The sequence below is a fragment of the Aulostomus chinensis genome, chromosome 16 (genome assembly GCF_037954235.1).
Source record: "Aulostomus chinensis isolate RoL2024-O1b breed Wild chromosome 16, RoL_Achi_v1.0, whole genome shotgun sequence".
In the NCBI taxonomy this organism is placed as follows: domain Eukaryota; kingdom Metazoa; phylum Chordata; class Actinopteri; order Syngnathiformes; family Aulostomidae; genus Aulostomus; species Aulostomus chinensis.
The window spans coordinates 19,148,912-19,176,126 of record NC_141335.1 but is presented as its reverse complement, the minus strand read 5'-3'; the positions used below and the strand labels follow the sequence as shown (position 1 = coordinate 19,176,126).

Here is a 27,215-nt window from a genome sequence, read left to right as displayed (position 1 = left end):
TCCTGGTATTGGGTTTCAAATAACATACAAAAAGTTTAGCCCTTTTGGTAATAGCACAGTCATGTCAGAATCATAAAATAAGATTTACACCTACTGTGCATTTGAGTGACAAAAAGTTCCTTTAGTAAGATGAACACAGAAATATATTTCATGTAAATGCTTCTGTGGAAAAACTTTTTTACAGACGGAAGGGACTAAAGCTGAGCTCTTGCCACACTTCGACTGAACTTAAACTTCAGAAACAAAGCAAATGATCCATCATTGCCTCCAATGGCAGATGCCTGGTTCAGGGGAACATTAATATCTGGTTTACATAATCCCTCAATTCTCAAATTTATGGAAATGTAAGCATTTTTTTTCTGCAACAAAAATATTTCCTCTGAAAACCCATAAATAATGTTGCATCAAAACACCCACATCAGGCCATGACTACTACATTTTTATATTATTGGCTCACTGCCCGAGCTAGGCTGAAAAACTGAAGGCATGTGTCTTGCTTTCTTTATCGCCAGTAGACAAACATGAACCACTAGCAGGTTATTTTATGTCCATTTTCTACACCTCCCTTTCTATAATGGCACTTTCTGCCAGCAGCTAATGACTGCAGTCACCAACCAGGCTTGTGTTCCCTTTTCTGGACCCTCTTGCTCCAAGATTCATTCGCAGGGGAGTGAGCAAACTTCATTTCATGCCCTAGTTGTGACTCGTGTTTTGGGGGGAAAAGTGGGCTAAATTAGCATATTTTGGTTTGCGGCTGTCCCAATCCTTCAAAGACCAAGGACCAATGAATTCCATTATAGAGAGGATGGGAAAGCATGTGAAACAGCATTTAAAGTCAAAATGGTCAAATCTAATTAATACAGATATTTTAGCTCTTGTGGTGATGGGTGAACCCTGAACGTGTCAGACCCTGTGCTCCTGAATGAGGTCACTGTATTCATTGCGCTGTAACTGGAAAAGTTCTATATGTGAAAGGGGTTCTGGATGATTATAAAACACACCCTCAGCTTGAACTGTTCTATTTCCATGGTGAAGCTGAGAGTGCTCTCAAGTAGTGGCCCCATTTTACAATAAAGGATGGTGGGCACATTGTCCGACATGGCAGTGATGATGATGATGGGCAGCTCATTTCCATAGCAATGCATGAATGGGTTTATGGTAAGACAGGGGATTAGAGTGGTGGCTGGGTAATTGATGCACATGAAATCCTATTTCCCTCTCTTCTATTTCAATATGTTACAGTGTGAGAACTTCTGTCAGTCTGTCTACAACTAGTAATTCTAATAATAATGACTTGCTTTATTCTTTACTTTGAACAACAATCAACGGAACGACTATCAAAATAAAAGCCATCCCACAAATTACATGAATGCATGGATAGAGAACTGAAATCTGTAGTTTGAATGTTAGGATGGGAGACACAACAGTCATTGTAAATCTTTGAACATGAGTTTTGATAAGTGGTTCAAAAGAATGTTGAGTGGTCTGTCTTTCCCCTTCTCTTAGTAAATGGCTTTGCTTTTACCGACCTCAATCCTGTCCATGTGTTAAAAGGGCTAAATCAGGCATGTTTCATTACTGTGGTTATATAGATGACCTCTGCTGCTCGCTTGCTCTCACACACATTCAGTTCATTCTCCCTTCTCTTTCACATACTACAATACATCCTTCTATTCCCTCATTTTGCCCCTCTACCACTGTTTCCCTTCTTCACATGAGGGGGTTTCCTCTTCACTCAAACCTTAGTTTAACTCTTAAGATAATTGCCATCAGACAGAAAATGGATGAATAAATAATTACATAAGTATTTTCTCAAACATAAATATAGGTGAATACATGAGTGACAGTATTTCAAAATCAGTTGTAGTTGAATTGTACTTTTTTTATAGTGATATAATGATGTTATTGGCTGGCTGAAAAGAGGGAACTTCATCTTCTGGACACTTTCTCTCTCTCTCTCTCTCTCTCTCTCTCTGTTTCCCCCCACAACCACCATGTTCTCTTCCTCCTTCCTCCTTCCTCCTCCTTGGTGCTTTCCTTCAAAGCTCACGCGGACGGTGGTCCGTGTTGCCTTCACCAGTTGGTCCTGGTAACAGAGCACAAGCACAATGTAATGTGGTCCTTTATCCACAGCTATAGAAACACCAATAGCATTAATTATTACCTTGGCCCACTCTGAATTATTAGCATATAATGCTTAAATCACACTGAGAGTTTTTACTCCACTGTTTTTTCCTTCTACCAGAGGTTCCCATTCAGGTGATTCCATCCGAAGCTCTGCTGGCTTCATCACCTGCCTGAACATTGTTCTCTGGAGTTTAAATCCCCCATAATTTAGTTTAAGATAAACCAGAACAGAAGCTCCTGGACGAGGACAAGAGATTCACAATATTATAGTCTCAGATGGATCATATCATGCACCCACGTCCCCCTTACTCTTTTCAAGTAAGACATCCCTGTTATTGCACTCATCTATTCACAGTACGAGGACCTCTGTGACTTTCACAGTGGAAAAACAATGTCAAACAGATAGTGAGAGTAACAGATAGATAAAACAAAGCGTAAGGGTGATATTTGTCTGTGAATCTGCAAAGGTTTTGTTGTCAGAAAAAAACTGAACATCTTTTTTTTGTGGTCCCCAGTTACAGTATGCATCATCTATTATCAATGAAAAACCATCCCGCAACCTCTTTTTTTCTAAATGCATATATCGCCTTTCACAGCAAAACAAATCCCCCTTAAAAAATAATGATGTTAACATGACCGTAAATGCCTTATTTAGACTCAAAAAACACTTGGTTCTAGGGTGAAAGTTCAAGAGTGTTACAAGACCATGTGCTATCTTATGCTACATTGGAACAATAACAATTTGAAACTTGCGGTTTGAAAACAGCTTCAGACGAACATGTAGCTGCAAAGTCTGCTGTTTGAGCTGTGCATCGCTCACCACACTCACACACACACACACACACACACACACACACACATGTTCATCTGTGGGTCTCATCTGGTGTGGTAGACCTTGGCCTCTAAGGCTCTTGTGCTTAGGGCCTGCTCTTGTGCTGTCATGCCATCCTGTGCTGTCTGCATGTTCTAGCCATTGGTAGGTCTTCTTGATATCAGCCACTTCCTTAATCTGGTGGTTGAACATGCTGTGTAGTGGTTTGTCCATCCACATCTGCACCTCTCCCTCCTCACTTTCATCAGGTTTCAGCTGTCTGAGGCATTCGCTGAGCAGCTCATACTGAGGGGCCATCTTCTTGATGTACTCCTGGATTTTTGATGTTTCATCCTGGACAGTGGCTCTCCCAGTCCTCATCCTCCCTCTTTCTGCTTAGTGTACAGCCTCAGGATGCTGGATTTCGGTTGAAAACTTTTGTGCATTGTGAGGAGCCTTCTGGACTTGATGTCTGTGACTTCTGTCTCCTCCTTTGGCCAGCTTATGATCCCAATAGGATAGCTGATGAGCGGCAGTGTGCACATGTTGATGGCTCAGACTCTTTTCTTACCTACTGTATGTCATTGCTGTGGATCCAGGTGGTGTGGATCAATGAGTCAATTTCTTGCTCATTCCTGCCGTACAGCATGATGTCATTCATGTTGAGCAGGTGGCTGATTGTTGCCCTGTTTCTAAATCGGTATCTGTAACCACCCTTCGGTTGCTCGATGGTCACTCTATTACTGAGCCATGCTGCCAAAATTAATCATAAGGAGATGCCTTTTCTAACCTTTGCAACACTGGGTTAGCATGCTGGGAACTCACTGAACCAGTGCGCATTTTGGTCACCCCCCCCCCCCCCCCCCCATTTTTAACAGTGCTTTCTCACAGCTGACATACTGACTCGCTGTATAAGGAAAACTGCTAATATGGCACCGTAAGCCAGCACACACAGCCATGTTACAGCCAACATTTTGACTCGCCAGAGCAAGAAACAAATGAGGAAGGTGGAACTAATAACACTAATGATGGCACAGTTCCAAGTAGCTGCACCATTAAGCCATGTCAGAGTCAACATCCGCAGTAACAGAGCCTCCAATCGCCCACAACCAAACAGAGAGCAGTCGTCATTAATGTAATTAGTTCCACCCCTGCCACTACTACATGTAAAGATGTATTGAAATGTATGGTTAATATTTTAAAAGCTCTATCTCAAATGCTTCTTTTATTGTTTAAAAATATCAGAACGTTGTGAATGCAAATGAACGAAAATGCCTGAGACCAACTGTGTTGCAATGTCACATATACTGTTTGTGCAATTACAGGCAATTCATTTGTAATATTCCAAAGGCAAGAAAGAGGAGGATTAATGGAATAATTTTTCAGTTCAACTGTTACCTCTGAAGTGACCAGAATTTCCTTGTGCATGTTTGCATTAACAAGCATGATAATTGTTAATGAGGCTGTTCAGGCTGCACTGGAAATGTGTGTGAATACATTATTTTTATACATTTGCACTGCATGTGTGTTCAAAAAGGTCATATAATTCTCCGTCACTGACATGATCTGACTTTTCTCTTAATCACAAAATGAGTTTAAATCATTTGAATGTATACTTCATGAGCGCATAAAATAAAATGAGACAGGGATGAGGAGGATTGCTGCAGGTGTGATGGATACAGTATTTATAGCATCTCTCTGAATTCAATAAAACAAAAGCAATGATCTCTCTCAGATGCTCCAGAGGGTGGTGGGAGGAACCCTGGTAATGCTACACCAATCAGTGATGAATTGGACATCTTTGGACCAATGGTCTCCAATCCTCTCCCCTCATCCAACAACACGCAGCAGGCTCAGGTAACACACACACACACACACACACACACACACACACACACACACACACACACACACACACACACACACACACACAGAGGCTTTCATCATCTGCTTATCACCCCAGGCAGGCTTCAAAACAGGGAGTCTGCAGTGACTGATGATGTAAATACACACACACACACACACACACACACACACACACACACTTGCATGTGCTGCACACACACTGGCAACACACTGTCAATGCACACTGTCATTGACTGTTCTTTATTAAATGAATTTGCTAATCATAAACTCAGTCTCTCTGGCAGAGGGAGAAATATTTTGAATATTAACAGCCAGGATTGAAGTGAAATATGAATAATGCATCCATTAAATATTTAGATTGTAGAAATGATAATGTAGTTCATTATGGTCAATTGGGATTTCTACAAGATTTGCTTTAAACCCTTATGTGGTCTGCGTTGAGAGGTGGGATTCAAATAAAAACACAAATGTGTCATGAGAAACTAGAAATGCCTCTTTGATGAGTGCTTGTCACAGAAACCTTGACCTTTGACCTCAAAAAGTATTACTATATTTGGACAAATTCCCTCAAGGCATTTCAGAAATATTATGTTCAGCACAAGTTATTATTAACATAAGTGAACATTATTATTATTATTATTATTATTACCATTATAATTATAGTACTAATACAATATGATTCTTAAAGTTCTCAAAGTGGGACCATTTTTTTTCTTTTTTTCTTTGTACTTTACTAACTTTTTGTGAGAATAGTGACATCATTTGTGTGGGAGGATGAGTAGGGACAAAGTGTATGAAGGTTTTATGGGGGGGGGGGCATACAAACAAAAACAACAAAAAAGTTGCGGTACCATTCTCAAGAACAGCCCATTCAAACAGCTTACTTTACACCTGACATATCTATAAAACGCCACAAAGTCAGTTTTAGGTGTTTAGGAACCCTCTGCTCCTCATGCCTTTTGGTATATTTCTGCGAATGAAGCAGGATGTAGTGGTCAAACTCATTCATACACATTGAAATGATAAATTTGCTCATTTACATGTCAAGGTTCCCCAGATTGATCACGTGTCTGAATGTTACCATTCACGGTAGTATTGTTTTCAAGACCACCTCAAATGAGACCGTGTCACAACCAAGACCAAGACTTTCAGAGGTTGAGACAAATCTAGTCCAAGACCAAGGTAGGGTGAGACCGAGACCAAACCAGAGGGTCCCCTTGCATATATACCCCCTACTGAGGTTTTATTGTTTTACTACCTATGAAATCTTTACAGTTTGCGTATCCAAATGTAATTATGAAAGAATTTGCTTTCATCTTCTTCCCAGCTTCCTCCACTGACAGTTGAAGTGAAAGGGGAGGGGATGGGGGATTCTAGTCTTGTTCCATCAGGAATCAGAAATGTCTTTAGCAGTACCTCAGACAGAGAAATTTGTGCATCACAGCAGCCAAAGGACACTTAAATATAACAATAAACAATATTGATAAAAATATGAATATAAATAGGTTGGACATTAGAGTTGTATATACATATGTGTACACATATGAAGGTAGAAATTTTAAATGTGTTTGGGCTGTGTCATCTTATTGATAAATAGAAATAATATAATATGAATATTGCCCAGTTAGTGCAAGCCAAAGTGAAAAATTAGTCCTGTTACTGTTTCATTACACAATGGGGGTCCCTCCTGGGAGCAGTGGTGGTTATAAAGTCGGACAGCAGCAGGAGGGAAGAACCTGGGATAACTCTGTATCACACACTTGGGGTTTATCATTCTATCCATGAAGGAGCTGCCCAGTGCTGCTAGAGAGTCCTGCAGGGGGTGTAACTTCTTCAATAGCAGTGATGGCAGCTTAGCCATCATCCTGCTCTCTCCCACGACCTGCACTGTGTCCAGAGGGCATCCCAGGATGGAGCTGGCCTTCTTGATAAGTTTATCGTATCTTCCTATCAGCTGCTAAGATGCTGCTGTTCCAGCAGACCACTCCATTCCACAGTCATAGAAAGTCATCAGGAGTGCCCCTTCCACTCTAAAAGACAATAACTTCCTCAGCAGGTGGAGTCTGGTCTTAACCTTCTTGTATATGGGAGCAGTGTGATGAGTCCAGTCCAGTTTAATAGTTCAGGTGAACTCCCAGGTACCTGGTGAAATCCATCACCAGCTCTTGGGTCTTCCAAGCATTGATCTAGATGTGGTTCCACTGGCACCAGTCCACAAAATCCTGAATGAGTTCTCTATGGGCTCTGTCGTCCCTGTCCTGATGAGGCTGATGATAGCAGTCGTCAGAGATTTTTTGTAGGTGGCAGTGAGGTGATAGATGGGAGAAGTCTGCAGTGTACAGAATGAACAGGAAAGGTGCCAGGACTGTTTCTTGTTGGGCCTATTTTCCAGAACACTGTGTCCAACACACAAGTTCCGTGTTCTTATATACTGTGGCTGGTTGGTGGGGTAATCCAAGTTCAAGGATGTGAGGTTGTGGCACACCCTGTGACTTCCAGCTTGTCCCCCTGAATTGCAGGCTGTATGGTGTTAAAGAACGCAAGAAATCAAAGAACATGATGCTCATGGTGTTTCCAGGCTTTTCCAGGCGAGACTTTCATCTGTCCAGGAGGAAGATGATGGTGTTGTCCACTCTGATGCTTGGTTGGTAGGCAAAGTATTGTGAATCTATCTATGAACCCACCAGGAGGGCAAAGATGGAAAAGGATCGGTTGCTCCTGGGTCTTCAGCATCTGGTCTTTCAGGCTTATGTTGAAGAGTTTACTAGTCAAGTTATTGGTTGCATTTGGAGTTCGGTGTTTTTATATCCAGTCAAATAATGAACAGGCAATATCGCCACAGTCGTGGCCTTGGCTGGTCTTGACATAAAATCTTGAGTCTGCTAGGTTGAGACCTTTTAAAAATTAGTCTTGAGACTGATCTCAAAACCAAGACCAGTCTCGAGTACCCTGACACTAAGACACAGTGCTAATTTCTACATACTGTTTAAGGGTACACTGATGTGTGTGCACACAGGGAGTCTTCCCTCATTTAGGTGATTGGTCTTCACAGTTATCCTTTCTTCCTCTCTTAGTCCAGTGAGATGAACTGGACTAAACCTTTTCAAGGAGCAGTACTGAGTTGGAAATCGAAGCGAAGTAAAATCTGGTCAACTGGACGTAAGTTTATCTTGAAGACGTTTCACCTCTCATCCGAGAGGCTTCTTCAGTTCTAGTGAAGAGTGTGGAAACTCCAGCTTATGCCAGCACAGCCCATTAGCATCTGAGTGGTCGGTGAAACTCCCTAACGACCACCCCTGAAACTCCCTGACACCGCACAACGACTGTCGTTTGGGGAGGCCAGGTGAGTCTCGGGAGGGTCGTTTCCACCACAATAGCACTGACCACTCCCACATAGGTTTTATAAGCTGGAGTTTCCACACTCTTCACTAGAACTGAAGAAGCCTCTCGGATGAGAGGTGAAACGTCTTCAAGATAAACTTACGTCCAGTGACCAGATTTTACTTCGCTTCGATCTACGATGACCTGGATGAATGAGAACCTACACAGACATCTTGAGTTGGAAATGTTGCTGCGGTCCCTTAATCGTGGCCTTTGACCTTTGGCTTTTCAAGAGATGAGAGCACACACATTCACATGGACACATCAATATATAAATTATACACACTCAGCTGATAAATGTAGACAGCTGCATACTTGGAACACCGATTGAATCAATACATTAAAAAAACAGATGACATTATATTGTATGCATGGCAGGCACGACACAGGGTGACTCTTACCTGCAACCATACACAAGATCACGTTAATGCCATCCCTGGATTTGAAATTCCTTCTTTCACTTCTGACCTATTCATCACACACGCACAGACACACACACACTGCTGTGTCCCTTGGATCAGCAGACTAGCCAGTGGCTCACAAGAGACCCCAGGCATGAAGAACAATTAGAAGCTACTGCAACTACAAGCTCCCCCCGCCAACACCACCAGCCTCCCATTTATGCTCTAATCTCCCCTCCACACTCACCTCATCTGTGACTCTACTGCAGTTCAGTGTCTGTCTGAGACCTCCTCTCATCTCCATATATCCACAACTCCTGAATACTCCTCCTCAGTCTTCTTATCGTTTCCTTGTAGGGCCGCAAGTGATCCAAGGTAATGCTATTTACATACATGCCAAATTGATTACTTCAGCTTGCCGTATTGGTAGTGGCAAGCCTGGCCTGTGAACAACATATAACAGGAGTGGCAGCAGCTTTTCTAGATAAGAAGCCCTATAATATACTATATATATTTCTTGACTGATTTCAGTGAGCCATTTTTTTTTTATTCAGGTGTTTGATATGAATCAGGATGAATTCGAAAACCCTCCTACTTATATTGTAGTCTTCGAAAATAGGAAAAGCAGTAAAATTCTATCAAAACTACTGTATGTCTGAACCATTTTACCAAAACATATGCATTTATGCTGTTCTACATGATGACCTTTTGATAGCTAATAGTCTTTCACCTCCCTTTTCCGAGCCTCGCCTGAAACTGTCTGGAGCTTCCCTGGGGAGTCTGATTGAAACCGAGTATTAGAAAGTTCCATCTCCAGTTATTTAAATCTCAGTATATAGGCTGCAGTTGTTGTATGATCCTCAAGAGATAACCATTTTACAGGCTTATAACTGAATTACGTCAGTGTTGGAGCATGATTCCTTGTTCTGGTCATGGATTAAGTTACAATATAGCAAAATATACATAGAATATAAATGCAATGGTGTGAAGCGAGTGGTAGTAAGTTACAGCAATAAATAATATAGAAGGCTACAGCACTATAGCATCATATATAACATATGAATATAGCCTATTATAAAACAGGTTATAGGATGGGTATATAATAATTTCATGGCGGAAATATATTCGATTTATTTTACACATACTAAAGATGGTAAATACAACATGCCCTTAGAGGAGAAGGAGCAGAGAGGGGAGGGCGAGAGATGAAGAAAAGAGAGGAAGCAAAAACCAGCCACCCCAACACTGACACTGATTACAACCTAACTATCAGGAGAGTCTTATGTTAATTGGAGATGTTACCATTTTTACTCCAAGTTGATCACACACCTTTTGTGAGGGGCAATTGCAGGGTCTTGCTCAGACAGACTGTAGTCGGCTCTGAGTGATGACCCCTTACGAGAGGCAGGTGTGCGATTGCCGATATCAGGTTCAGGTGTGGAAAGGTTATATAAAGCCTTGCAAACAAGAACTCCATGCTGACTCATTGCATCTTCAACAGAGCTACAGAACGTGGTTCCCTCGTGACTGTTACAGAGAATTTTCTCCTCAGTTGTCTCAACCCTCATTTTCCTCCCTGCTCGAAGTACTTTGGTAGGCTTTACACCCTTAGTTCTCCCTTCTCCCTCCTCTGGGCTCAGCAGCCAGCAATATTTGTTTTTTTAGAGTTGTTGAGTTCCACTTGTCTTCTGCATTGCAGTGATGGTTCTGGTACAATGTTAAATTACCTTCACCCCAGTGTTTGCCAGTGTTAATCCCCAGGAAGTTATTTTGAGATCCTTTCCCAGTATGTAATTGGGTCCCTCTCCTATCCTCCCAATACCCCTAAAAAGAAAATTACTCCAAAATGAGAAGAGGAGTGCTTCCCGGACTCAAAAACTGTCAATCAAAATTGGAGGTGCTCTTTGGGAAGGGGTTAATAAAGATCAGAGACAACAAAAACATAGGCCGTGTCTTTGAAATGATAAAATGCCTTTATTTCTACAGCATGGTCATGTTGGACCTCACATATGTGCTCTGAAACAATGTCACAGACAGGCCAAGCCCCTTGCAATGGCCATCCACTGATAGGAATGCTAAACCTGAATTGAGGAGGTTGTGGCTTGGACAGAGGAGACCTACGTTAATAAGAATTTCCCTATAGAAACTGGTTGAGGAATCTTACAAAATAAAAGTGCTTCTTACTTAGAAAAACTATAGTGATTGTGTTGATGTGCAAGTCAAAGGTCAGTGTGACTTCTTTGTGTATCATGGTGTGAATGCAGTTTCAGATGCTTCCATGTTTGCTCTTACCCAAGATGATATTGAACCTTTTAACACAAATGCAGCAGGAACCTTACTTTTTTAGCATATTTTTTTCGCAATGTTTTTCCTTTATGCATCTTATACATGGGCTAGCTTTACCATGTATCCATCATTAAAATTCATAAGCTTTTTTTTTTGTTTTTGTTTTAATCTAGTTTCTTTTAGATGAACAATCAGCACTTTAAACTCAAGAGTACATTAAAGCTTGAAAAAAGTAGAAGGCCATAGGTACTACAGGATTTGTTTGAGCCCAGCGTGTAGTGTGAAGTGAAGGTCCATAAATATCTCCTTTTCATGATTGTGGCTGGTTTGTCAGATAAAATTGTGCCTAATTTGGTTTTTTTTTTTTTGCATTTTTTACTGAGAGAATACAAATTATGTATATTGCTACACTTTAGTTTCTGTTTCCAATCTGTTATGAACTATGTTTGCCCCCCCATTGCTTTATGCTCCATTATCTACTTGCATATCTCTCTCTATTCTCCTTCGCTATCCCCTTCTTTTTGTCTCACTCTTCTTTCAATTACTCAGAGAATATTTTTCCCTGAATCAGCACATCCAGTTCTTCATCGCCTGCCCTTCATATGCCCCCTTCTTCTCAAACTCCTTTCCCTGATCTCATTGCAATGCTCCCTCTTATATCCGTTCTCACCTGACTGTGAGCTATATTGAAAAATACTTGCAATTCAGTTATGCTATGCTATGATTCTGAGAAAAAAAATATTTATGACTTTGAATTTATGCTTTAACACAGCCAGCACCATGTAACTTTGAAGCTTTCTCAGAAAGGAAAGAACACTTAAATAAAAAAAAAATGTGGCTGTTTTCTGCTATTAATCATGAAATGAATGTTTGCATACACATCTATTTTCTTTTATAAATATGCCTCATTCTTCACCTTTTTGAAGACTGATTTGTGGTTCATGACAAAACTTGAAAATGCGACGTTTAATGCTGTAAACACCCTTCCTTCACATTACGTCCTGTTCCAGAAGTAAATATCTCATTCAATTCCTCTACTGCTACATCAACAGGTTGTTTATATTCAAGGTTTTACCACTTGGAACCAGGCTAACAAATAAGCAGATGGATCGTGGCCACAAAATATTTCATTTGGGACAAAATGATAACAGAAAACATCTCACTACTCATCCTCTAAAGAGTTGTAAATGACATTTCTGGCCCAGTGTTGGTAATTTCTTGAACATCTTTGTTGTTGCTAGCTAAAGATTAGAATACGCTGTATAAATTCGTGCCTGTTTTGGGGTAAATTGTTGTAGCCACAAGACTACAATCAAAGTTTGCCTGAATTTCTCGACCAGCTGCTCATGCCCAGCCATCTGATGTTAAACATTAGAAATTTTGTCTGTTTTCATGCTCCTCTGCAGTGGAAGCAGATTAATCAGCTATTTTCTTCAAATTATATGCATTTTCCTCATCATGGCAAGTGAAAATGCTATGGTGACACACCGCGTCATAGGAGGCAGATTGGCCAAGCTATTGCACCCGTATGCATACCTGTGTCAACCTCCTCCGATCGCTACGGACTAAGATGAGACAGGGATGCTTGGTTTCTTCTTTATGGCACAAAACAATGTTCGTGGAGCGTTCAAATACAAAGTTTATTGACCGTTGGCATTTGCCAGAAAGATCTGTAGCCCACCACCTGTGTGAGCACTCAGATCCTGGCATGATAATCAGCCTGTACAGTGTGAGCGCATGGAGTGAGCTTTTGTTTTACACCACAAAGAAGACACATTCTTCTCAAACAATCGAGGGAACTTGTGAAGTGTAAAATGGCAGACATTGATGACTTCAATAAACATTTCCATCACAGCGTGATTCAAGTTGAGGTGTCGCTGATCCACTTTAAGACTGTGAGTAGTATGGTACTACTTCGTGAGAACACTAATAAAACCTTCTTTTTTTTTAACAAGGTCTCTATCCTTTTTTTCTGTCTCTAGACAAAATTCAGGGCTGGAACTTTATATCCATCTTAAGCTGCACAATGCATGCTGGTCTTTGAATAATGATTTCAGTTTCTGCCAGCGCTGCACAACAGGCAGCAGTGATTCTAAATGAATGTCCACGCTAGTTCCTGCGTTCCTGTGAAATGTAATTTACAGTAAATGTACATCATTCAGGAAATTGTTTTGTATTATCAGAATGCTATCCATAGCTTAGTGTGCTTGCCAAGTGATCATGAGTGTCTGATAAAAGTAGTATAGACTCCAGACGGTTCCTGATATTCCAGTGTTACAGTCTAAAATAGATACATTATTAGATTGAGTATTGTTACGTATCTCTGCGGTACAGCTGGGCTCTGTTCAGGCATTGGACTCTTGCGTAACATTTTAAAACCTGATATTGCTCCATAGAGGATTTTTGATAGCTGACAAGCTTCTCTCACATGGCACTCTGACTGTGGCAGCATCTTCTGTCCTGTGGAATGTATTATTTGAATGTCAGACGGTATATTTTATGCTGCAGTTTATACCCGTGATCTCTTGGGAACCAGCGCTACTGTTTGTCCCTTAATTTACCACCAAGGTCCAAAGAAGTTCAGAGGTTTTTTTTTTGACATAAGGAACAATTTTGGCTTGTTACTGTCTGAAAAAGGTTGTTACCAAACCTGTGATGGTTTCTTTTTTTAATTTTGTAATAAGCAGCACTGACAAACTGTCCTGTATATGTGCTTGTTTCCTGGAGGGAGACACCAATTGGATTTTGTTGACCTTGTGACCTTCCTTGCAGTGCCACTATCAAGTCAAACCATCAGTTGCATAATGAGTCTATCCTCACTGGTTCTACTAAAATTGTTGTGAAGAAAAAAATTATATTCTTAGTGGGGCTCTTTAGTGCAACTCTCCATTGCAAGAAGGAATTACAATGTCAGTGTGTGTAAGCTTTGCTTTAAAAAAAAAAAAAAAATTAACCTAATTCAAAATTGGACATGCAGATCCAGGAAGCGCATTGCCAAGTTGGATAATTTTCATATTTTGGCACATTTTTTCCATTACGATTAAAAACCTGTGGCCTTTCATTACCACAAAGGTCAGAATAAAGGGGCATTCCAAGTTGGCTGTCTAATTTATCACCACGTTAAGTCCAGTTTCAAAGGTTAAGTACTCAGTTATCAGTCTTGAGACTACACGACCAATACTGGAAGTGGAATTCATGTATTCCTGTACACACCATTGGTATATACTGTGGTTGACAGTCAATATTCATTCACTCTCTCTCTCTCTCTCTCTGACACACATACTGTAAACACACACAAACAGCTGAATTTGGGACTTAGCAGGCGGATATTGCTTTACAACTATGATTAGCTTGGTGTGTGAAGAAAGAGGAAGCCGGCAGTTTACTGATTCATGCATCTATTAACTGGCATCTGGGAGTGCTTGCCTATCTGCAAATATGTCAGTTAAAAAAACGTGATTACAGCCATGTAGGAGGGGGAGGATTTGTGTTATCCCCTGTTCTCGCTCGCTCTCACTCTCACACAAGACAATATAAGAAAAGACCATTTAAATATCTTTTTTTTTTTAAACAGGAATACACAAGAGAATCCAGGGAATGCATGTAGTATTTAAGTGAAGTGGTGGGCAGAAAAGCAGGATAGCTGAGAGGCAGGAGAAAAGATTTGAGGCGATGGGAGAGACTGAGCAGGGGGAGAGCAGGTCAGGACAGAAATGAAGGAATACAGGCAGGTGGAGAATGAGGACAGGGACACAGGATGTGGAGTGTGAAGCACCGCGCATTGTAAGAGAATGTGTGCAAAACACAGCAGAAGCACAGGCTTTAATAACTGCTTCCTTCCACTAAAATGCTACTGCATTCACATGTTTTTAATCTTAAGATAAGGCCTATGTTCCATTTTATTTACAGTTGAACTACATTGCCATTTACTGACCCACATTTTATGTTATGACATCAACATAATGTGTCAAAACATAATAAAAACGCAATAAATGTGAAAATACCCAGATTGAAGCTGTGTACTACTGCCGATGGCGTTCATTCAGGGGAAATAGTCCTCAACACGACAGTCACACTGGAGGTTTTTCCAGACAAGAAATTTACTGTCAGAATAAACAATGGACAGATATGACTGGTAAACAAAAAAGATTTTCATTTCTTGGCTGCTTTGTCAAACAGACAGGTTGCTTCAGGAAGACTTGCATCATTATTAGTAAGGGAAGAATGGAATGTCTCATACATGGTTTACTGTAAAATAAGATCAGAGTCAGATAATACAAAATTAACAATAGGATAAGGATTACCATCTTTAATTCCTTTGAAGGAGTTCTGTGTGGGACCCCTGTTAGAATAACTCGTTCTGATGTAAATGTCACTTTAACTCGGGATTTTAGTAAAAAGTTGAAATCTTTTTTTTCTCCAAGCTGTCCTAAATGATATAATGAGGAGATTTATTAAAGCTGTTGGAGACTATCCCAGTACCCCTGGGCCCAATCGTCACCAAATTGAAGATGTTGGCAAACTAAACAGAAACTGAAGAGCGAGATTGTGTTTGTCAAAGTCAGCAAATCCTTTAATATCAGTTTGTACGAGGTGAAAACAGCTTCCTTCGGCTGTTGGACAAGACCTTAAAAAAAAAAAAACGAAATCAAACAATGAGCTTTCAAGTGGTAAACAAAAGTCAGTTGGTACGTGATACGTTACTATGACATTTTCCATATTAACACTGAGTTGTTCTTTCTTTCTATTATAGCTTAAAATGTTCAGTTTGGGGTTTTTTTCTGAATTTGGAATGGTTTAATCTAGCAGATACATTCCTAACATGCATCAACAAATTTCAAGGTGAAATAAAGATCAAGGCAAGTTGTACTTACGGTCTGTGTCTGGCCAAATGTTGACACATCTGCAGCTTCAAGGATGAAATCTTCCTCACACTGAGACTGTCAGGACAGGAGCATGTGGGTAAACTCTGGGCTGCTAATGCCAACCATGTCCCTCTTCATAAGGACGATGCTATTTTCTAATCATTGTTGCATCTTTGACATGTGGTCCTATTTCCTGGAACTTAAAGCACCGTTTTGTGCATTATTAGCAAGAGAACATTTAAAATGTTCCATGGTTGCAACATGACATATTTCTAGTCAGATTCTGAAAGAAACCTATGTACAAAATAGAGATCAGATATGGGTAGGCATCTGTGGTCATTAGTCAGAATTTATTCTGTAGCCTGTCATCAGGAGTATGAACGGAATATAAAAGGTCAATATTTGAATTATTGCCATCTTTTTAAATGTAACCAATGAGGAGGATGACTCCTGCCAGTTAATTTTTTTTTCTCATCAGATGTCTTCGTCTTGGTCCTGCAAATTATAAATATTTTTCTATATTATAGAAAATGGGAGATTACTTTTAATGTATCCTAGCAATGCATGCTGCTTGGCAGTAGCTATAGTCACATGTAATCACATTCAAGACATATTGGAGGTAAAACTAAAGTCCTTTCCAAAGAATTTTCTTAATTAAAACCCACCTGGCACTGAAGGCCAGACTTGGGTATCAGTCCAGTTACCAAATATAAATACCCACAAAACCTCACTTCTGTATGTTGTTGTTTGTTTTTTTTGAAAATTACATGGAACATCAAGAACTTAGTTGATGCTGTTGTAAAAGTGCTCTGTTTTAGGTCTAAGCTAGGTGAGAAAACACGTTGTGAAAAGTTGATGCTGTGAGATGGAAATTGTAAAAAGATGTGTTGTTTGATTGCTGAAGATGGATAGCAACAGTGGAAAATGAAAAGATGAATGCAGTTTGTTGAGAGCAGAAAGAAAAGCTGAGAAGGCAGAGGAGGTTGAGGCAGTGACCTTGTGACCACAAACTGATTTTCCTCCTTCTCCTTTCCTTCTTTCCTTCCTCTTTCACTCTGGTAAACCCTTTTCTCCCTTTTTCCAAGGGAAGCTCTGCTTTTGTTTTCAGTAAATTAGCACAAATCCTTTAGTACACACACTCATACACCACACACATGCCGAGCCACAGATGGACTATCAGAGGGGAGTGTATGAGTTTTCCAAGCAGTGATGGAAAACCGTTGAGAGAAAGATTGTTTTGTGTGTGTGTGTGTGTGTGTGTGTGTGTGTGTGGCTGTATGGGTCTATGGATAGTGACAGTGAGGAAAAGGCTGTCAGAGCTGGTAATTCAGAGCTGTGGCTGCAACCATCAACACCAACATTGGGGGAGAAGAATGGAGCCTTGTTGATGAGGCTTTCTATTACACAATGTGCTGCTAGGAGTCCTGCAACACATCACACACTATGTGGTGTGTGTGTGTGTGGTATTAAAAGAAAAGGGGAGATGCACATGTAAGTATAGCAGGAACCACTGATGCATTGCTGCATTATGCAGGGTGTGCCGCCTGTTTTTCTTTTGCATGAACTCTGTCAGATTGTCTTTTTGGTGTGGAGTGTCCAACACTACAGTCACAGATGGTGGAGGCTAAAGGATCATGTTTAGTCTCCTCACTAAAGCTAAAGAAATTCCATTAATACCAAACGTTGCCTCATGTTAAAGGAACATGCCAACTATAATGAAAATACTCTTTTTTTTTTTTTTTTGCCACCCCTCTGAGAGCCAGACATGAAGATGGATACCCTACTGTTCTCTGTGCTGCTGTAGGGAGCTGTGACCCACAGAGAGCCAGCGGAGTACTAGTTAACTCAGCACAATGAACTGTAGTGGATATGCTATGTAGCATACCTTTTCCCAAAAGCCCCAAACTGGATAGGTTGTGTATAGCATTCATTATAAAATGACAATTAAAAATTATGAAATTTAATTTAGTTTTAGATACATAACCGGAACTACTTTTCTGACTGGGCGCAGTGATTTGACACGGTACCTCAAACTTTGGCATAACAAAACTTCTGTAGTGGATAACTGGAAGAGCAGTTTCTTTTAATCATGGCTGACTGTAAAATGAGATGAGGAGGAATACTTCAAAAAAGCTACAGAAGAAATTCTAAATCAAGTTTTCATGTATAACTAGGAACTATAATGGGCAACATTTATTAAGCAGTACAAATTTACATTAAGTCACAATCCAAGAATACCACTGATAAGACTTGCTATATCTGCGGGTGACCTACTAACAAGGCTCAAATGTGGGAACAAAGGCACAGGCAGTTCATGGCCATGATTAATGCACAACTTGGCGGACTGCATAGGCACACTTGATTAGGGTCACATTAACATAATGTAAAGGGGGGTTTTCTACATGGGCTTTCTCTGGGCGCATCAGTACAAACTTAAGAGAGAGAGAGAGAGAGAATTTGAAGGAAAAGCAGTTAATTAGTTAACTTTCAAAATAAATTAACCCATGCATAAATTCTCTCCTATTTCTCTTCCTTGAGCAGCAGCTGTGACAGCCACATCAGCCGAGACATGCAGCAAATTGCCCCTCGCAAACATTAGTAAAACGTACTGCGCAGTTCATTTAAATCCCCTTCTGCCAAGTTTCAGTAATAAGGTCATTCACTAAAATACATGTGGTCATGCCTTTGAAGCACTACTTCTGATTTTTCCCCATGTTTTCCCTGCTTGCCAAAGAATCACCAAAAAAAGAGGATTTGCACGGGTGTAAAGTGTTGTTTTCAAATTACTCTTAAAGCAATCCACAGCAATCATATGAATTACACTCCCCATTCATTTCTATTTGCCACAGGGCAAATTTCAGAATTTTTTTTAATCCTGTCCCCCCGATCATGAATAAGTTTCACTTGAATTTCAGTCTGACTGTGTTTGATTCATATGCATTTTCTTAGTTGCCTCAGTGTAACAGACCTTAAAAGGAAGTAGGTTGAATAAAAAGACTGACAGACAGCTGGAGCTCGGGTTTGTGGAGCTGATAGATCAAGTACACCAAATGGTAACAGTGGCGAAGGCAACAGCTAGTATGACTACTTCAAGTTAGCCCCCCATTCAAGCCCTGCTTGGCCCTAAAACTCAACCCAGTGACCGATCCTGGCCTGTTCTTTTTTTTTTTTTTAAACCTGACTCTGGCTCTTTTTGTTTTTTTCTTTTTTTTTTGGTAAACAGGCTTACAGATCTCTAGCCCAGTCTACCTTGAATTTTGATGAATAATTAAATAGCATTTTTCTTGTAACCTTCCAAATGGGATCACACCAAATGGATGAAATATTGACAGTGAAACAAAGCATTTCATCCCGTCCGTCCATTGTCCAACAGTGATGACAAAAAACCCCCAAAGAAGCAAAAAACACAGATAATTTGCAGTATTGGGATTTTCAGTAATATATTTAATTTACCAGAACTCGTGTCTTAAAACTACAGTGGGTTTTTTTCTTCTTTGAAGTACAATGTCTTTTACTCAGAATATTCTATCATATTACAGTGGTATATGCTGAAAAGTTAGTCATCTTAATGGAAACTTAATTAAACTTGTACTACCTCCAAGTGAACAGTGGTGAGCACCTTACGTGCACCCCATGTTGCTGCTCCCATCCTAAATCATCCCAGATGATGGTCTTATCACAGAGGTTCAGAGCCGGGAGACTCCGTCTGAGTCACAGCCTCCATTCTACAAATATGTCTCAGAGACGGGAGCTGAATGGCTGGCGATTAGTGCAGTTTGGGGGGATTTGAAGTTGGTTAAATGTGTTTCTAAACTTTGTGAACAAGCTCAGCAGTGAAAGGCTTTGCACCTCCATCGAGTCATGTTGTATAACTGGCTGAAATCAGACGGATCAGCTCAGGACAGACTCTGACTCTGCTTACCTTCCATTCACTTCTGTGCTTAGAAGCACGACAGACTACTCAAATGAAAAACTTAAAGGCTCACATAGGTCTGTTGATTAATGCTGTAGGATTGAAAAAAATGCAGCAGCGTTAAGAATCTTCTATTCGAGTCCATCTTTTTGCAAGAACTATAAGGCTTATTTTGACCTTTGACTTGGCTGAGGGGTGGAGGATGAGCCAACATTTTAAGCCAGAAACAGATATACCCATTTTTTTTGTTACCCCTGTCTTTTTATTTTCCTTTTTTTGTACCTTTTTCAGTTTTTAATCTATCCCATTCTCTCTCTTTCTCTTTCTCTTTCTCTTTCTCACACACACACACACACACATATATACTCTCCTCTAATTGTACAGTATGTCACAGATTTCAACCTATTTTGTTCCACCAACCCCTCTTGGTCATTTACAAAGCACGTTCTTCCTCTGTCACATGAAGTTTCATTGACCTTATCTCTTCACCTGCTGGCGAGGATTCCACCTAGTTCATGCCCCTCCTAAACAGTCGCCCTGACTGTCCAGAGGAGATACTAGTGCAGAGACCAGGACACTCATCTGGCCTCCCACCTGCAGACACGGCCAATTGTGTCTAATTCCCAACCAAATTGGTGGCAACAAACCGAACCAGTGCTAACTGCTTGTGGAACTACTGTGTATTGATTTTTTCCAACGTGCCTCCAATGAAGCCCTGCTCCATCTTTGATTTGTAGGATGTAGGCAAGAAATAAGTAAATACTATCATAGAATTTTTGATTTGTTAAGATGCAGTGATATCTCAAGCACCAAGCAAATACATGTGAATAATTCTATGTGACTCCAGAGACAGTCGTGGTTCAGTCTGACCTGAAGATTGTTCCTGTGCTGCAATCATTAAAGAGCTTCAGCTGCCTCTGTGAACTCCTGACTCACCTTAACTGACTTTTCTTGAAAGGAAAAAAAATCCTTTGTGTTTCTGTTTGTCTGTTTAGGATGATGAGCCTCTCATCCCTGCACTGATTACTTCCTGACTCCTTTCCTCTCCATTTGTCCTCCTTTTTCTACCTCCTTTTCCTGCACCCGCTCAACCTTCTCTACCTTCCTTTGTCAGCCTTCCATCACTCTCTCATCCTTAATGCTTCCCCGTCGTTGTCTTCAGCTCTTTTTTTCCCCAACTTCCCCCTGCTTTTTCCTAACTTTCCTTGTCTCGCTTGCTTCATCCCTCCTCCTACTCTCCACTTCTGCTTCCTCCCTTTCCCCTTCTTCTTTCACTCTTCTGTTTCTGTGCCTTCATCCTTTCCTCCCTCCTCCAGCCAAAAGAGTTAGCTGAGAGAAGGGGAGAGGAGTGCAGCACTGCCTGCTAAGCAGTTGAGCAGAACACGCTGTCAATGCTGTGTGTGTGTGTGTGTGTGTGTGTGTGTGTGTGTGTGTGTGTGTGTGTGTGTGTTTTGCAGGAGCCACTGTTTATCACACTGTCTCTCCTTATCTTATTCATGAAGTCCAGCTGACTATCGCCTCCGCCTCCACTCTCTATTCTCTGTCCCCTCACTTCACGCAGACTCTCACACACTCTCACACACACCTGCATTGAGTTTATAAGTGGGTGTTACTTTTTTGTCAGCTCCATCCATTAGACATAATGGGTGTGTGCCTGAAAGCTTTATTTTTTTTAAATAAAAAGCTGGATGTGAGTGAGACAGATAGTGTGCGTCTGTGTTTTTGTGTGTGTGTGTGTGTGTGTGTGTGTGTGTGTGTGCGTGTGCGTCCTGTCTGCAACAGTTCATGTCTACCTCTCTGCAGCAGCCTAATTAATGTCATCTGTCTCACTTACACTGACACATGTTCCCCTCTGTTACCTACCCTCATCTCCTCCCGTCCTTTATTCAGGCTTTTCTCCCCTTTATTTTATCATCTCCTTCTTTCAGCTGATCCCCCCATTTATATTCTCTGTTCCCTCAGCTTTTCAGACAACAAATCTCAACATTAGAACAAGACTAAATTGTTTCAAGCCAATGAACGTATGTGACACAAACATATTGAATACAATTAGAACAGTTCTGTTGACGGTGGAGTCAGCAACTCTCATGACATATGATCCTCTTCACAGTCCACTTGCTGCCCGTTCTTGCAGGGTGTTAAAAAAATTGACAACAGGTATCACACGATACTGCACATCCTTGCACACAAGGGTTGGATGCTCTCTGGAAAGTTCTCTCTAAGTTTTGGGTTGGTTTTACTCAAGGCTTGTTTTGGAGTGTAAACTTGAGACAGACTTTGCCTTTTATGAAAATTGAGTACAACTACACACATTTCACCTTTGGCTGTGAGCTGATACAGTTATTAATCATGAGATCAGCGGGATGCGTTTCAGTCACTTTTTCAGGAGAGAAGTGACCTGACCTAAAGGTAACCACCTTCGTGTCTCACCGACTGCTTCCCCACTTTGACGCATGTGACTTGGGGCCTGACTTCTACTTGTTCTCCATATTATTGGGGCTTGACTCAGACTCTGGCTTAGGGAGTCATCAACAATCTGTATTTGTATAGAGGACTTATGAGCTGAATGTCATTCCCTCCCATCATGCATCCTCAGGCCAAAAACACACTGAAGACGTGTGACACGCAGTGTGGTTTTTAAGTAGCCATACCGGTTATGTATGTTCTGCTAACAAAATGCAATACGGAATGAGACACTTTTTAAGAGCTTCTTTCTTTTTAAAGTCGTCACAATCACATTGTTCCATGATGAAAAAAGAAAACTGCCATGGAACAAAATTAGATTCCATGGTCACAGTCAGTGTACCTGTTCCAATTGACTACAATGATTATAGACCGCAACAACAGTCGCCATGCTCTCTTTATGAGTCACAGATGGACCTGGTGTGTTTCAGGTTTCTTTGGGTGTAGATGGTAAATGGACTAAATTTTATATAGCGCTTTTCTACCTTAGCGGTACTCAAAGCGCTTTACAGTGTCATCTCATTCACACACACACTCACACACTGATGGTGGAGGCTGCCATGCAAGGCGCCAACCTACTCATCAGGGGCAATTATGGGTTCAGTATCTTGCTCAAGGACACTTTGACATGGTCACCGGGGTCAAGGATCGAACCAGCGACCCTTCGGTTGCTACACGGCCACTCTACCCCTGAGCCATGCCGCCCAATGTAGATTAAGATGTATTCCTTGGTTTGGACACATTTCATCCTCAGGAGGACTTTGGGTCCTGATCACGTTTCCATTCGGAAACAAAAACCAAGCACTTATATTGCACACAACATCAGCACTTTATAAATATAATAAAACCTGAGTCTTACTATTGATGTTTTTCAAGAATTCCTATTCATGATCATTTAATTGTATCAAACAGTCACGGAATTCCCGTTACATCATTTTACCATCTCATCTGATCAGTTTCTGCTATGTTAACAAAATATTGATGACTAAATCCATATGAATCCATGTTTCTCTACCGGTGACTTGAGAATTAATTTGAGCTTGAGACAAATGGGAGATTGGATTTGAAAGAAAAAAACTAGTCAGCTGACCCTTTTTTGTTGTACATTCACTTCTCAACCATTTTTCTTTTATGATTTTTTGGGCCAAAATTAATACTTATTTGTCACTACAGTACCTTCTTTTCCAACCTTCAGTGTATCATCTTGATACAAAATTGTAATCCCTTCAGATTCCTTCATCTATCAAATGCTGTTGCTGTTGTTGTTGTTGTTGTTGTTGAGATATCCCTGAAGCAGACACGGGAGGAGCCATGAGGCTACAAGCTAATCTTAAAGCTACGTTGCTCAAACAGCTCTGACATCCCCCCACAATATCTATGATCTCTGTTCAACAGAACTGGCGAGCAAAGACTCAGGGTAACACTGCAGACGGGCACAAAGAACTGTTAACCTCTGACTCTTAACACACACACACACACACACACACACACACAGATACTAACAGACTTCTCCACCATGCAGCATGACCATAGCCATCTTAGATGTGTTTCTATGCTGCACAATGATTATGGCCTGATGGTTGGTAGTCATACATACAGTCACACCATCAATGTTTTCTTGAAATGATTAAAGCAATTAGTAATACCTTTCATCTCCTCCTCTTTCACCTGGATAGTCTGGTTCCAGCACAACACCTCAGCAGTCAGATCCCTCCACCTCCTCCTCCTCTTCATCCTCTACCTCCACCAGTACCACCACAAGGGCAGAGGAGAAGAAGCTTTTATCTAAAGACTCCATCCTGTCTTTGTACGCCAGCAGCTCAGTGAGCAGTCAGTCGCAGAGCCAGCAACAGCCTGCTCCAGGACAAGGTAAAACACACGCACACACACACACACACACACACACACACACACACACACACACACACACACACTCAGTATTTTTATTGTCTTTGTAATCAGAGTGTGGCATCAACAAGCTATAATATTCAGTTGTCATTTGTTGCAGTTTATTTTGTCATGTCTGAAGAGTTCGTGTACACAAGTCAGATAAATAGTGGGTATACCTGCTGAGAACATAGTTTGGTGAATGATGACAAACAACCTTTGCAGAAGTGTTGTGTAACAGCACCTGGGAGCATTGTACTTGTCTAAGCTTTTTCAGCTCCATCACGATGTGAGAAAAAGAGTGTTTTTTTCTACTTTGTTACACTGAGAGTAAAAAGGTAAATGCTGAGTCATGCAGTACACAGGGTTCACAACAAGGTCCTTAAGGTACTTGCTGTTTTAGGGGGAAAAACACCAAGTATCGGAGTACTGAAAAAAATAGCCCCTTTAACAAAGTATTTTTTAAGTCCTCCGAATGTTGAAATGGACCATACTGTAGCAGTAAACTAGTGTCTTAGGTTGTTTTGTTTTTTTTTAAGTTATTTTATAATTTAACTAGTTAAGAATCACAAATTGCTCATTCATTTTTTTCCTCACTTGCAGGGAAGTCAAGCCAGTTAGGGGTGCTGAGAAAAAAAATTGAAATGATTAATTCTGAATTCTATGCAGCAGCAGTTTTTGTGTTTGTTTTATTGTTTTATGTTTTGCATTTATTTTTATTTATTATTACAGGATACTTTCTGTGGTCATCTCTGTCTATTTCCATATCTATGTCCTTAAGATTACGATGTAGATTCTGTAGAATTGGATGTACAGACAGAACATTTTGGCAGCACCACTGTTTTGAAAATGGTATTTTGACACACTTTTAGCCTTTAAAAAATAATTTCCCTTCCTGCCATTTAAAAAATGATAGTTGGCTGTATGGCATTTTCTGTTACATCTTGAATAATTATACAGCCCCAATTTCAGGCTTCAACAACATTTTACACTGCAACAGACAAGAAACCTGAACATCAGTATGATGAACTGATTGTGTTTTTCTGATGTCAAATTTGAAAGATCATCATCTTCAGTGTTCTCCAGGGGTGCAACGAAATAATCACCTTACGAAACCATACGAAATACAAAACAGGGCTCACAATACAATACATATATATACATGTGTATATATATGTATATATGTGTGTATATATATGTATATGTGTATGTATATATGTACACTTCATACACATTCATATCTATATATATATATATGTATATAGATATATATGTGTGTGTATAAATAAATATATATATAAATATGTATGTGTGTGTATATATATATACGTATGTATATATGACGTGTATATATGTATGTGCTGTATGTCTCCTGACTACTCTAAGTGCTTTACACATTCACACACACATTTATTCATACACTGTTGGTGGGAGCATCAGGAGTGGTTGAGAGTTCAGTGTCTAGCTGAAAGACACAGTTTCTGGTGTAGGCGGGGAAGGAACCAGGAACCTTCATATTACTTTATGAACACAAGGGCAGTCACATGCACACAAATGTGTTTGTGCAAAATCAGAGACACCCACAAGTGCATCAGAGGACTCAAAAAAGGAGAGTGCAGGGAGATGAAAGGTCAGTGTGCTGGAAAGCAGGCAGGTCCACTCTGTGTTTCCTTTGCTCGAGCCCCACTGCAGCAGTAAAAATAGAGAAGTGAAGGCTGATTCACACTCATCTCACATTTATTTTGTGTGAAAACTGTTGATTTGTGTGTGCATATGTAGGCGGTGTTTCATACATCCCAACCTGCGCATGTTTTGTCTTTTGAAAAGCATTTGTCTTACATGTGTGTCACTGTACATGTTTTTTGAATGGCTCTGTACGGTGGATGAACACGTGCACATGTATGATATTTCTGCACGATTACTCCAGCGTGTTTATGGGGGATCAAAAATGGAGATCAGGATGAAGGGCTTTCTGCTGCCTTATTGTCTCTTTGAGTCCCAATCGATGCTGATGGAGATCAAAGCCAAAAGAGCCTTGCCAGGCTAATGCCCCAAATGACTGACTTGCTGTGTGTGTGTGTGTGTGTGTGTGTGTGTGTGTGTACATGCACATGCACATGCACATGGCCACTGTCTTTGTATTATAAATGCTCTGTATGTCTGCAGAAGGAGTGGGTCGTCTTTCATGTGAAGCTTCCTGCCATGCAAACAGTTGCTCATTTTTGGCACATTTGCAGTTTGCTCTAATTCTGTCATACGTGCAGATAAGGCAAACACGTTACATTGAGGCTGCACCCATAATGGTTAGTGGTAACGGGTGAAACGGTTCCCAAAATCCACAGTTTGGTTCTTACTACAGTTCTGGGGACTCCGTTTTTGGTTCTGTTCATTTTTGCGTTGTAAAATACACAGTATTGTTACATTTCTACACTTTACCATAATAGACATCCTATTTCAACATTTCTAATTTTGTAACATTTCACTCAATTTTCTTAATGAAGAGGAGCCCCCCCCTTTTTTTTTTTTTTTTTTTTGCAAAATAAAGAAGAAAATAATCCAAGAAAAATCAAACATTTTGCTATTTTTTTTTTTTTATGTTTTTTGAGAAGTCATTCAACTTAGGGCCTGACACCACAGAGAAAGGCAGAGGTGATCGCTGAAAGAATCCGCTGCTTATCTTAGATTACTTAAAGCCGAATTACTATTCTACTGACAGTGGGAACTGTGCAACGTTTCTTTAAGGGCAGGAGTAATGAGCCATCCCTGGACATGTGAGTGAACAGCTACTGATACAACCATGCATAGAAATATATTCATACAGGTATTGAACCTTGGGTTGTGTATTGAGCTGTTCATTTTTTTACAGTTTGGTCTGACGTCACTGTTAGCGATACAGTGTATAAGGGTGCATAATAGGCATTACCTAATTATAATGAACCGCTTATTAATATTCTCTCTGACCCTTTTCAACTGTGTTTCCATTGATGTATTTTGATATGCATTTTGTTAATATTGCATTAAGCACAGCGTTTTTTTCTGCCCGGCGGCGGGCTGATCGGGCCATAAAGTTTAAAAAAGTTGGAGGAAAAACCCCAATAAAACTCCAAAATGCCCCCAATTTTTCACAAAAAAAATATTTATCCTTATTTGAGGTGTTTTTTGCCTTTTTCAAAAATAGAAATACCAAACTTTGTCTTCACCTCCAGACAGCATGC

The 27,215-nt window shown here is 40.4% G+C and overlaps 1 protein-coding gene across 6 annotated transcripts in view; it reads left to right on the top strand.

Annotated features, from left to right (window-relative positions):
- The window catches only part of smap1 (small ArfGAP 1), a 121,108-nt gene that overhangs the window by 79,691 nt on the left and 14,202 nt on the right, over positions 1-27,215 (top strand). For all 6 annotated transcript variants that reach the window (XM_086179580.1, XM_086179579.1, XM_086179577.1 and 3 more), the window contains 2 exons: positions 4,674-4,795; positions 23,790-23,982. In XM_086179580.1, coding sequence (XP_086035706.1) covers positions 4,674-4,795; positions 23,790-23,982 — 315 coding nt within the window. The remainder of the gene's footprint in view (positions 1-4,673; positions 4,796-23,789; positions 23,983-27,215) is intronic.